Below are 13,161 nucleotides of genomic sequence, written 5' to 3'. Positions count from 1 at the left end.
TTGGTTTCAAAAAGGTTGCTGACTCCTGCTTTATACTGTGTATGTACACTATGTTGCCAAAAGTATTTCACTCACATATAAACTTGAAGTGCCATCCCATTCCTAACCCATAGGGTTCAATATGACGTCGGTCCACCTTTTGCAGCTAATACAACTCCAGCTCTTCTGGGAAGGCTGTCCACAAGGTTGCGGAGTGTGTTTATAGCAATTTTCCACCATTGGTGATATTAGCCAAGAAGCCCCTGGCTCTCAGTCTCCTTTGTAATTCATCCCAAAGGTGTTCTATCGGGTTCAGGTCAGGACTCTGTGCAGGCCAGTCAAGTTGATCCACACCAGACTCTGGCATCCATGCCTTTAAGGACCTCGCTTTGTGCACTGGTGCACAGTCATGTTGGAAGAGGAAGTGGCCCGCTCCAAACTGTTCCCACAAGGTTGGGAGCATGGTAATAATTTTTTTTAAAGGAACGCAAAGCGCTTTGACACTATTTCCACATTCACACACTGATGGCGGGAACTGGCGCTAACCAGGACCCATCAGGAGCAAGGGTGAAGCGTCTTGCTCAAGGACACAACCAACGTGACTAGGATGGTAGAAGGTGGGGATCGAACCAGTAACCCTCAGATGGCCGGCACGGCCACTCTCCCAACTTCGCCACGCCGTCCAGGAGCATGGAGTTGTCCAAAATGTTTTGGTATCCTGGAGCATTCAAAGTTCCTTGCACTGGAACTAAGAGGCTGAGTCCAACTTTGAAAAACAACCCCACACCATAATTCATCCTCCAGTAAATTTCACACTCGCCACCATGCAGTTGGAAATGTAGCCTTCTCCTGGCAACCTCCAAACCCAGACTGGTCCGTCAGATTGCCAGACGGAAAAGTGTTGATTCATCAGTCCAGAGAAGGTGTCTCCACTGCTCTAGAGTCCAGTGGTGATATCCTTTACGCCGCTGCATCCCACACTTTGCATTGGACTTGGTGATGTATGGCTTAGATGCAGCTGCTCGGCCATGGAAAGCCATTCCATGAAGCTCTCTGCGTACTGTACGTGGGCTGATTGGGAGGTGACATGAAGTTTGGAGCTCTGTGTAGCAACTATGCTGAGCTCTCTGTCAGTTTACATGGCCTACCACTTGGTGGCTGAGTTGCTGTTGTTCCCGAAATCTTCACTTTTCCTATAATAAAGTTGACTTTGGAATATTTAGGAGCAAGGAAATTTCACGACTGATAGATAGATAGATAGTACTTTATTGATTCCTTCAGGAGAGTTCCTTCAGGAAAATTAAAATTAAGACTGGTGGCATCTTATGACAGTTCCACGCTGGAAATCACTGAAAGCGGCCCATTCTTTCCCAAATGTTTGTAGAAAGAGTCTCCTTGCATAAGTGCTTGATTTGATACACCGGGCCAAGTGGTTAGGACACTTGATTCTCATCATTTGGATGGATGGCCAAATATTTTTGTGAATATAGTGTATCTCAACCTTACGAGAAGCTGAAGAAGCACTTGAATGAACCCACCTGGTTGAGTATGAGTGCGTGTTGTAAGTGGAGCTGCTCTTGGTTGCTGGATCCTGTTGAAGATGCTGGCTCCGCCTCCCTGATGGAATCGGCCCTCACTCTGCCTGGATAGCCCGGCTCTGACGGCGACGTCCCCCCGCCGTCCTCGGAGTCCATGTCCTCGGAGGGGATCTGGTGGAGTCTGGGCTTCTCGCTGGATTTGGACATAAGCTGAGAGGGAGACAAAAATACACCGGAAGTTGTGAGGAATGAAGCGGACACAAATGTGTGGGGGTGTCGTGATACAACCTTCTCACTCGCCATACTATAGCGATGTTAGCATTGGCCGATACTAATAGTAATCCAATATCATACCAGCAGGAATCATACGTATTTGTATTATTTTGCAGTGTGGAATGTTGGAAATGTCTACAAACAATCTACTATTAACTGTCTGGAATGAACTTAGGCTGTCTTAAAGTTGAAGTTTTTTTGGCGTCACCTAGTGGTCATAATAACTGAAATGAGTTGATAAATGCGGACACGTTTGTTACTGGATACTTTCTAATATGCTTCTGCCTTGCAGACTCTGCATGTCTACTTGATATGCAAATATAATTATTGGATACTATATTTCTGTTCATTTAAGGACACTTATTGTAGCCTAGCTTGTCTGATATAGTCTGCTTAGCTGTTGTGTAGCTGCTAGCTCCATGTAGAATAGAATAGAATTAAAAAAAAAATACTTTATTGATGCCTGGGGGAAAATAAACACAACATTTCACACAAAATAAACAGTAAACACTTAGGTTTTTTTTTTTTTTACACGTGAATAATATAAATACAGTCTATTAAACAACATTATTCACATGTGAGTAATATAAATACAGCCTATTATACAACATTATTCACAAGTGAATAATATAAATACAGTCCATTATACAGCATTATTCACATGTGAATAATATAAATACAGTCTATTATACAGCATTATTCAAATGTGAATAGTATAAATACAGTCAATTATACAACGTTATTCACATGTGAATAATATAAATACAGTCTATTATACAGCATTATTCACATGTGAATAATATAAATACAGTCTATTATACAGCATTATTTACATGTGAATAATATAAATACAGTCAATTATACAACATTATTCACATGTGAATAATATAAATACAGTCTATTATACAGCATTATTCACATGTGAATAATATAAATACAGTCAATTATACAACATTATTCACATGTGAATAATATAAATACAGTCTATTATACAACATTATTCACATGTGAATAATATAAATACAGTCTATTATACAACATTATTCACAAGTGAATAATATAAATACAGTCAATTATACAGCATTATTCACATGTGAGTAATATAAATACAGTCTATTATACAACATTATTCACATGTGAATAATATAAATACAGTCTATTATACAGCATTATTCATGTTAATAATATAAATACAGTCTATTATACAGTTATTCACATGTGAATAATATAAATACAGTCTATTATACAGCATTATTCACATGTGAATAATATAAATACAGTCTATTATACAGCATTATTCACACGTGAATAATATAAATACAGTCTATTATACAACATTATTCACATGTGAATAATATAAATACAGTCTATTATACAACATTATTCACATGTGAATAATATAAATACAGTCAATTATACAGCATTATTCACATGTGAATAATATAAATACAGTCTATTATACAGCATTATTCACACGTGAATAATATAAATACAGTCTATTATACAGCATTATTCACACGTGAATAATATAAATACAGTCTATTATACAACATTATTCACATGTGAATAATATAAATACAGTATTATATAGCATTATTCACATGTAAGTAATGTAAACACAGTCTATTATACAGTAATATTCACATGTGAAACATAAATACAGTCTATTATACAGCGTTATTCACATGTGAATAATATAAATACAGTCAATTATACAACATTAGTCACATGTGAATAATATAAATACAGTCTATTATACAGCATTATTCAAATGTGAATAATATAAATACAGTCTATTATACAGCATTATTTACATGTGAATAATATAAATACAGTCAATTATACAACATTATTCACATGTGAATAATATAAATACAGTCTATTATACAGCATTATTCACATGTGAATAATATAAATACAGTCAATTATACAACATTATTCACATGTGAATAATATAAATACAGTCTATTATACAGCATTATTCACATGTGAATAATATAAATACAGTCTATTATACAGCATTATTCACACGTGAATAATATAAATACAGTCTATTATACAACATTATTCACATGTGAATAATATAAATACAGTCTATTATACAACATTATTCACATGTGAATAATATAAATACAGTCAATTATACAGCATTATTCACATGTGAATAATATAAATACAGTCTATTATACAGCATTATTCACACGTGAATAATATAAATACAGTCTATTATACAGCATTATTCACACGTGAATAATATAAATACAGTCTATTATACAACATTATTCACATGTGAATAATATAAATACAGTATTATATAGCATTATTCACATGTAAGTAATGTAAACACAGTCTATTATACAGTAATATTCACATGTGAAACATAAATACAGTCTATTATACAGCGTTATTCACATGTGAATAATATAAATACAGTCAATTATACAACATTAGTCACATGTGAATAATATAAATACAGTCTATTATACAGCATTATTCACATGTGAATAATATAAATACAGTCTATTATACAACATTATTCACATGTGAATAATATAAATACAGTCTATTATACAGCATTATTCACACGTGAATAATATAAATACAGTCTATTATACAACATTATTCACATGTGAATAATATAAATACAGTCTATTATACAACATTATTCACATGTGAATAATATAAATACAGTCAATTATACAACATTAGTCACATGTGAATAATATAAATACAGTCTATTATACAACATTATTCACATGTGAATAATATAAATACAGTCTATTATACAACATTATTCACATGTGAATAATATAAATACAGTCTATTATACAGCATTATTCACACGTGAATAATATAAATACAGTCTATTATACAACATTATTCACATGTGAATAATATAAATACAGTCTATTATACAACATTATTCACATGTGAATAATATAAATACAGTCAATTATACAGCATTATTCACATGTGAATAATATAAATACAGTCTATTATACAGCATTATTCACATGTGAATAATATAAATACAGTCTATTATACAGCATTATTCACACGTGAATAATATAAATACAGTCTATTATACAACATTATTCACATGTGAATAATATAAATACAGTCTATTATACAACATTATTCACATGTGAATAATATAAATACAGTCAATTATACAGCATTATTCACATGTGAATAATATAAATACAGTCTATTATACAGCATTATTCACACGTGAATAATATAAATACAGTCTATTATACAGCATTATTCACACGTGAATAATATAAATACAGTCTATTATACAACATTATTCACATGTGAATAATATAAATACAGTATTATATAGCATTATTCACATGTAAGTAATGTAAACACAGTCTATTATACAGTAATATTCACATGTGAAACATAAATACAGTCTATTATACAGCGTTATTCACATGTGAATAATATAAATACAGTCAATTATACAACATTAGTCACATGTGAATAATATAAATACAGTCTATTATACAGCATTATTCAAATGTGAATAATATAAATACAGTCTATTATACAGCATTATTTACATGTGAATAATATAAATACAGTCAATTATACAACATTATTCACATGTGAATAATATAAATACAGTCTATTATACAGCATTATTCACATGTGAATAATATAAATACAGTCAATTATACAACATTATTCACATGTGAATAATATAAATACAGTCTATTATACAGCATTATTCACATGTGAATAATATAAATACAGTCTATTATACAGCATTATTCACACGTGAATAATATAAATACAGTCTATTATACAACATTATTCACATGTGAATAATATAAATACAGTCTATTATACAACATTATTCACATGTGAATAATATAAATACAGTCAATTATACAGCATTATTCACATGTGAATAATATAAATACAGTCTATTATACAGCATTATTCACACGTGAATAATATAAATACAGTCTATTATACAGCATTATTCACACGTGAATAATATAAATACAGTCTATTATACAACATTATTCACATGTGAATAATATAAATACAGTATTATATAGCATTATTCACATGTAAGTAATGTAAACACAGTCTATTATACAGTAATATTCACATGTGAAACATAAATACAGTCTATTATACAGCGTTATTCACATGTGAATAATATAAATACAGTCAATTATACAACATTAGTCACATGTGAATAATATAAATACAGTCTATTATACAGCATTATTCACATGTGAATAATATAAATACAGTCTATTATACAGCATTATTCACATGTGAATAATATAAATACAGTCTATTATACAGCATTATTCACATGTGAATAATATAAATACAGTCTATTATACAACATTATTCATGTGAATAATATAAATACAGTCTATTATACAACATTATTCATGTGAATAATATAAATACAGTCTATTATACATTCAAGTCCAGTCAAAAAGGAACATTGTTCCGTGTTGCATTTTGGGAGTCTGATCCTTCCACTGAAAGTGCTCATTCTCTCCGCCAGTGGGCTGTAAACGACCATGTTTACTTTTTGTAAACGACTTGAATAAAATGCAAGAAAAGGCCGACATTGTGTGCACATTGGAGGACATTCAGGTGTTAACTGGCTGTCCATCTTTGCAGGTAAACTCTGCAGGACTGCTTGTATCAGAGATTTTACATGCAAGCCCATGTAGTCTGATCCCACTTTATCTATTGATATTGAATTGATATCAATATGGGATGGGACACCCCCAACAGCGACTACAGAACACAATGTTAAGTATAACATGCTTCAATGGCGGTGTGGTACCTTGCCAAGGTGAGTCTGCTGCTTGAATCTCTCCAGCAGCTGCGTGTTGTGGTGCTGCTGGAGCAGCTGCGTGTGGAGGGCCCGGGTGTTCTGTGGCAGGGGCTCTGAGCGCGTGCGGCTCAGGGGCTTGTGGGCCTGAGCGCCCCCTGGGGACAGCTGGTCCAAGTGCGAGGCCAACTGCAGCGGCACCGACTCCAGGCCCGGCACTGGATTCACACAACAAGGCAAGAACCGTAAATGAAACATGAAACACGGGCATGTAACTCTCAAATTTCATTTGTTTCAACGTGAATAATAATTTGGAGTGCATGAGAAAGTGGAAGGCGCTCTTTGACCACATTTATGAACAAATATTTTTTTTTTCTTGAAAATTGTTTTTTTCCTTGAAAATCATTTTTTTCTTTGAAAATCAACTTTTACCTTGAAAATCATTTTTTTCCTTGAAAATCACTTTTTTCGTTGAAAATCAGTTTTTCCCCCTTGAAAATCAACTTTTACCTTGAAAATAATTTTTTCTTTAAAAATCAACTTTTACCTTGAAAATCATTTTTTCCCTCTAAAATCAACTTTTACCTTGAAAATCACTTTTTTCCTTGAAAATAATTTTTTCCTTGAAAGTGAACTTTTACCTTGAAAATTATTATTTTTTTGAAAATCCTTTTTTCCTTTAAAATCATTTTTTTCCATGAAAATCAACTTTTACCTTAAAAATATTTTTTTTCCTTGAAAGTCAACATTTACCTTGAAAATATTTTTTTTAATTTAAAAACCCTTTTTTTCCTTGAAAATTATTTTTTTCGGTGAAAATTATTTTTTCCCTTGAAAATGATTTTTTTTCTTGAAAATCATTTTTTCCTTAAAAATTATTCTTTTACTTGAAAATCATTCTTTGCTTTGAAAGTCAACTTTTTCCTTGAAAATCATATTTTTCCTTGAAAATCAACTTTTACCTTGAAAATATTTTTTTTCCCAAGAAAATCATATTTTTCCTTGAAAATCAACTTTTACCTTGAAAATATTTTTTCCCTTGAAAATCTACTTTTACCTTGAAAATCAATTTTTTCCTTGAAAATCATTTTGTCCTTGAAAGTCAACTTTTACCTTGAAAATTATTTTTCTTCTTGAAAATCATTTTTTCCTTAGAAATCATTTTTTTCCTTGAAAATCAACTTTTACCTTGAAAATATTTTTTTCTTTAAAAATCAACTTTTACCTTGAAAATCATTTTTTTCCTTGAAAATATTTTTTTTCTTTGAAAGTCAACTTTTACCTTGAAAATATATTTTTTCCCTCGAAAATCAACTTTTGCCTTGAAAATCACTTTTTTTCCTTGAAAATCATTTTTTCCTTGAAAGTGAACTTTTACCTTGAAAATTATTTTTTTTCTTGAAAATCATTTTTTCCTTAGAAATCATTTTTTTCCTTGAAAATCAACTTTTACCTTGAAAATCCTTTTTTCTTTAAAAATCAACTTTTACCTTGAAAATATTTTTTTTCCTTGAAAATAATTTTTTTCTTTGAAAGTCAACTTTTACCTTGAAAATCACATTTTTCCTTGAAAATCAACTTTTACCTTGAAAATATTTTTTTTCCCTTGGAAATCAACTTTTACCTTGAAAATCACTTTTTCCCTTGAAAATCGTTTTTTCCTTGAAAGTCAACTTTTACCTTGAAAATTATTTTTTTTCTAGAAAATCATTTTTTCCTTGAAAATCAACTTTTACCTTGAAAATAATTTTTTTCCTTGAAATTCATTTTTTTCCTTGAAAATCAACTTTTACCTTAAAAATATTTTTTTTCCTTGAATTCATATTTTTCTTGAAAGTCAAGCTTTACCTTGAAAATATTTATTTTCGTTGAAAATATTTTTTTTCCTTGAAAATCAACTTTTAGCTTGAAAATATTTTTTTTCTTTGAAAACCCTTTTTTTCCTTGAAAATTCTTTTTTTTCTTGAAAATCATTTTTTTCTGTGAAAATCATTTTTTTCCCTTGAAAATAATTTTTTCCTTGAAAATAATTTTTTCCTTAAAATTACTTTTTTCCTTGAAAATCATTTTTTCCTTGAAAATCAACTTTTACCTTAAAAATCGTTTTTTCCCTTAAAAATAGCTTTTTCCTTAAAAATATTTTTTTTCCTTGAAAATCCTTTTTTCCTTGAAATATTTTTTTTCCTTGAAAATCAACTTTTACCTTGAAAATCGTTTTTTTTCCTTGAAAATAATTTTTTCCTTGAAAATCTTTTCTTTCCTTGAAAATATATTTTTCCCTTGAAAATCATCTTTTCCCTTGAAAATCATTTTTCCCATCACATTAGAGTCCGAGCGTCACAAGCTCATAAAGAAGCATAAATATATGAGTAAAGAGTGGATGTGGTGTGTAAAAGTGTCTCACCAGAGAGGAGCGGGGCATGCACCAGTCCAGAGGGCTCCAGGATGATGACAGGGAGGCGAGGGCTGAGCTGCCCGGCTTGATCCTCTCTGCTCAGGGGCAACAACACCTGTGGGGTCCCGGCTGCGACCAGGGGCCCTCCACCCACTTTCAGAGAGGACAGCTCTCCTTCAACCTGCACACCACATTAATACAGTCAAATAATAAATAATAAGTAATAAATAAAAGGGTTCATTTCCATTCATGTTTGAGAAAGATGGGGTCCTGCCATTTTGTTTGTTTATTTTTTTTAAACCACAGTTAATTTTGCCATACAATAGTTGTGAGTGACCTTAATACACATACCGTAAGTATAACTACTTTACACATTTGTTTGCTCTTTTTGTGTATTTTGTGACTGTGTTTCATCAAATAGCATCATAAATTAATATTATTATGAAGTTATACTATCTAGTAGAGCAAAAACAGCACTTTATTTTACAGTAGACAACAATAATCAGTGTTGGGACTAACGTGTTACAAAGGAATGCGTTACTGTAACGCTGTAATTTTCAGCGGTAACTAGTAGTCTAACATGTTTTTTTATATTCAGTAACTCAGTTACTGTTCTAAATGATGCGTTACTGCATTATTTTACCTTATTTTTTTATATAGTATCAACTAGAAACTAACATCTGTGTCAGGTTTGTCCCTGAAAGCTTGGTCCTCTGTTTGTCTTCTGTTTGTCTTATTTCCTGTCAGCGCTCTTATTCTGTCTTTATTTCCTGCTGTTCTCCCTGAGTGCTGTGTCCCCCCAGCTGTGGCTGATTGGCACCTGGCCACACCTGGTGTCGATCAGCCAGATACTATTTAAACATGCTTTGTGCTCCACTTGGTGTTGGAGTTTTGTCGTGTCACTACTACCTGTCATTGTCGATATCGTTACAGCTACTAGCTGTCATGCTACTACTTCTTCTTGTCGGTGTCGTCGTAGCGGTAAGCTGTTCCTGTTAGCTATTTTTGCTTTCTCCTAGCTCTTTTTTTTTCGTGTTTTCTTGTTAGCCATTAGCTGTTTCCAGTTTTTCTGTTTGCTGGTTCTTGTTTTCAGTTTTGGCTATACCTAGTTCCTGGTTTGTGTTTTGTACCTTTTATTTTGAACATTAAATCATGTTTTCTTACTCAATGCCTGCCGCCATCTCTGGATCTTGGGGTTCCTCACCAACAACATATGACAAACTGAGTGTGTTTTACTGGAGAGCTGCGGCGCGCTGTGTGCGTGTGTGTGTGTGTGTGTGTGTGTGGTACACGGTTGCAACATTGTTTATCAACACTGTCTGCTCTCATTTTCTCGCACAATTGACCCTCTGATGTTCTGTGTACCTACACTCTGTCCTCCTCCTGTCTAGGCCTACTGTGTGTGTGTGTGTGTGTTACACGGTTGCAACATTGTTTGTCAACACTATCTGCTCTCATTTTCTCGCACATTTGACCCTCTGATGTTCTGTGAAACTACACTCTGTCCTCCTTCTGTCTAGGCCTACTGTATATATGTGTGTGTGTGTGTTAGCCCCAGGTCTAGAGGACCCGGACATCTTATATGTAATAGAAATGTGTAGGGGGGTGTATGGGGTGTGGTCATTAAATATGTATTCTGATATATGTTCTCCACAGACCCGAACACCACACTTTTTAGTGTGATTATCAGTCTGGCAACTCCCCCTATTTAATTTATTTAGATTTTTTCAAAGTTATTTAAGCACAATTATTAGTCTGGCTACTCCTCTGGTGGCCTATATTAACAAAATAAGGTATGCTGGTGAAAACATTGCTGCGTGTTTGTACCCTGGCATTGGCTGGTAGTCCCAGAGTGATGGTGGGCAGAGTGGAAGGACTCTGGATGGTGAAGTTTGCCAGCGTGCCGTCTCTGAGCAGCAGCTTCTGTGCCTGGAAATGCCAAAGAGGGAGTTACTTAACCAGAAAGAAAAAAATACTATAGACCCAAATGTCATACTCCTAAAAGTTAATAGAGAGCTCTGAACATTTTAATGAGATTTTCTAGCATTAAACCTCAAGAATAGCCCAGCAGGTGTGAAAGCGGTTGCTATGTTTTTCGACTTGTTTGTGATTAAATCAATTATGTATAAAGAGCCGACGGGCTAGTGTGCCGCTGCATTAAACATTTCATTACTCATGAGCGTCAGGAGTCAGCAGACAATCCGTGCACATGACACCAGTGTTCCTGCTTCTTTCAAACGCTTGCCTTTTCCCATCCAGGCTTCCTGGAAGATGTGAATGTGAATTATGAAAAATGCATGTAATACACAATATATCCACATTTTTATGGAAAGTACCATGTTGTACTAAAATGCACCTCAAGTATGAGTATACCTATTTTGACTATATAGTGGAAAATATCTGTCCTAGGGTTACCTCTACACTAAATGCATTGGGAGGGACAGGACATAAGAGGTCAAGACACTAAAGACGCTGAGATCATTATCCATGCATTTGTTACGCCTCGTCTCGATTACTGTAACGTATTATTTTGGGGCCTGTACTGTATATACCTTTATATACATATATACATACATATATCCCTATACTGTATATACCTTTATATACATATATACATACATATATACCTATACTGTATATACCTTTATATACATATATATATACATATATACCTATACTGTATATACCTTTATATACATATATACATACATATATACCTATACTGTATATACCTTTATATACATATATACATACATATATACCTATACTGTATATACCTTTATATACATATATACATACATATATACCTATACTGTATATACCTTTATATACATATATACATACATATATACCTATACTGTATATACCTTTATATACATATATACATACATATATACCTATACTGTATATACCTTTATATACATATATACATACATATATACCTATACTGTATATACCTTTATATACATATATACATACATATATACATACATACATACATATATACATACATATATACCTATACTGGCTCACCCGCACTGGCTTCCTGTGCACTTAAGATGTGACTTTAAGGTTTCACTACTTACGTATAAAATACTACACGGTCTAGCTCCATCCTATCTTGCCGATTGTATTGTACCATATGTCCCGGCAAGAAATCTGCCTTCAAAAGACTCCGGCTTATTAGTGATTCCTAGAGCCCAAAAAAAGTCTGCGTGCCATAGAGCTTTTTCATTTCGGGCTCCAGTACTCTGGAATGCCCTCCCGGTAACAGTTCGAGATGCTACCTCAGTAGAAGCATTTAAGTCTCACCTTAAAACTCATCTATGGCTATGAGTTGTTGTTGTTTTTTTGTTTTTTTTCTTCTTCCCTTGGCCTCAGTCTGCACCCCCACTCCAGGGCCTAGGCTAAGACCGATTTTTTAATCTTCTATTTTTTTCTCTCACCCACCCCCCACCCCCCTTGTTTACTTGTATGTCATCTTTTTTGTAAGGGGCGCTGGAAGCCGGCAGACCCGTCAGCGATCCTGTTCTGTCTCCCTGTAATGTTTGTCTGATCTTGAATGGGATTGTGCTGAAAATTGTAATTTTCCTGAAGGAACTCTCCTGACGGAATAAATAAAGTACTATCTAATCTATCTATCTATCTGTATACTCTAGCCTTTAAATAGACCTCCTTTTTAGACCAGTTGATCTGCCGCTTCTTTTCTTTCTTCTATGTCCCCCCCTCCCTTGTGGAGGGGGTCCGGTCCGATGACCATGGATGAAGTACTGGCTGTCCAGAGTCGAGACCCAGGATGGACCGCTCGTCGGGACCCAGGATGGACCGCTCGCCTGTGTATCGGTTGGGGACATCTCTACGATGCTGATCCGCCTCCGCTTGAGATGGTTTCCTGTGGACGGGACTCTCGCTGCTGTCTTGGATCCGCTTTGAACTGAACTCTCGCGGCTGTGTTGGAGCCACTATGGATTGAACTTTCATAGTATCATGTTAGACCCGCTCGACATCCATTGCTTTCGGTCCCCTAGAGGGAGGGGGTTGCCCACATCTGAGGTCCTCTCCAAGGTTTCTCATAGTCAGCATTGTCACTGGCGTCCCACTGGATGTGAATTCTCCCTGCCCACTGGGTGTGAGTTTTCCTTGCCCTTTTGTGGGTTCTT

At 33.9% G+C, this 13,161-nt stretch overlaps 1 protein-coding gene across 3 annotated transcripts in view; it reads right to left on the bottom strand.

Annotated features, from left to right (window-relative positions):
- The window catches only part of hdac7a (histone deacetylase 7a), a 256,002-nt gene that overhangs the window by 68,106 nt on the left and 174,735 nt on the right, over positions 1–13,161 (bottom strand). For all 3 annotated transcript variants that reach the window (XM_061902483.1, XM_061902484.1, XM_061902482.1), the window contains exons 9-12: positions 10,829–10,930; positions 9,011–9,182; positions 6,619–6,824; positions 1,518–1,727 (exon numbers count right to left, since the gene is read on the bottom strand). In XM_061902483.1, the coding sequence (XP_061758467.1) occupies positions 1,518–1,727; positions 6,619–6,824; positions 9,011–9,182; positions 10,829–10,930 (690 nt within the window). The remainder of the gene's footprint in view (positions 1–1,517; positions 1,728–6,618; positions 6,825–9,010; positions 9,183–10,828; positions 10,931–13,161) is intronic.

Source organism: Nerophis ophidion, linkage group LG06, assembly GCF_033978795.1.
Source record: "Nerophis ophidion isolate RoL-2023_Sa linkage group LG06, RoL_Noph_v1.0, whole genome shotgun sequence".
NCBI classification, from domain to species: Eukaryota; Metazoa; Chordata; class Actinopteri; order Syngnathiformes; family Syngnathidae; genus Nerophis; species Nerophis ophidion.
The sequence above is the reverse complement of the archived record's forward strand: the minus strand, read 5'-3'. Positions and strand labels throughout refer to the sequence as shown.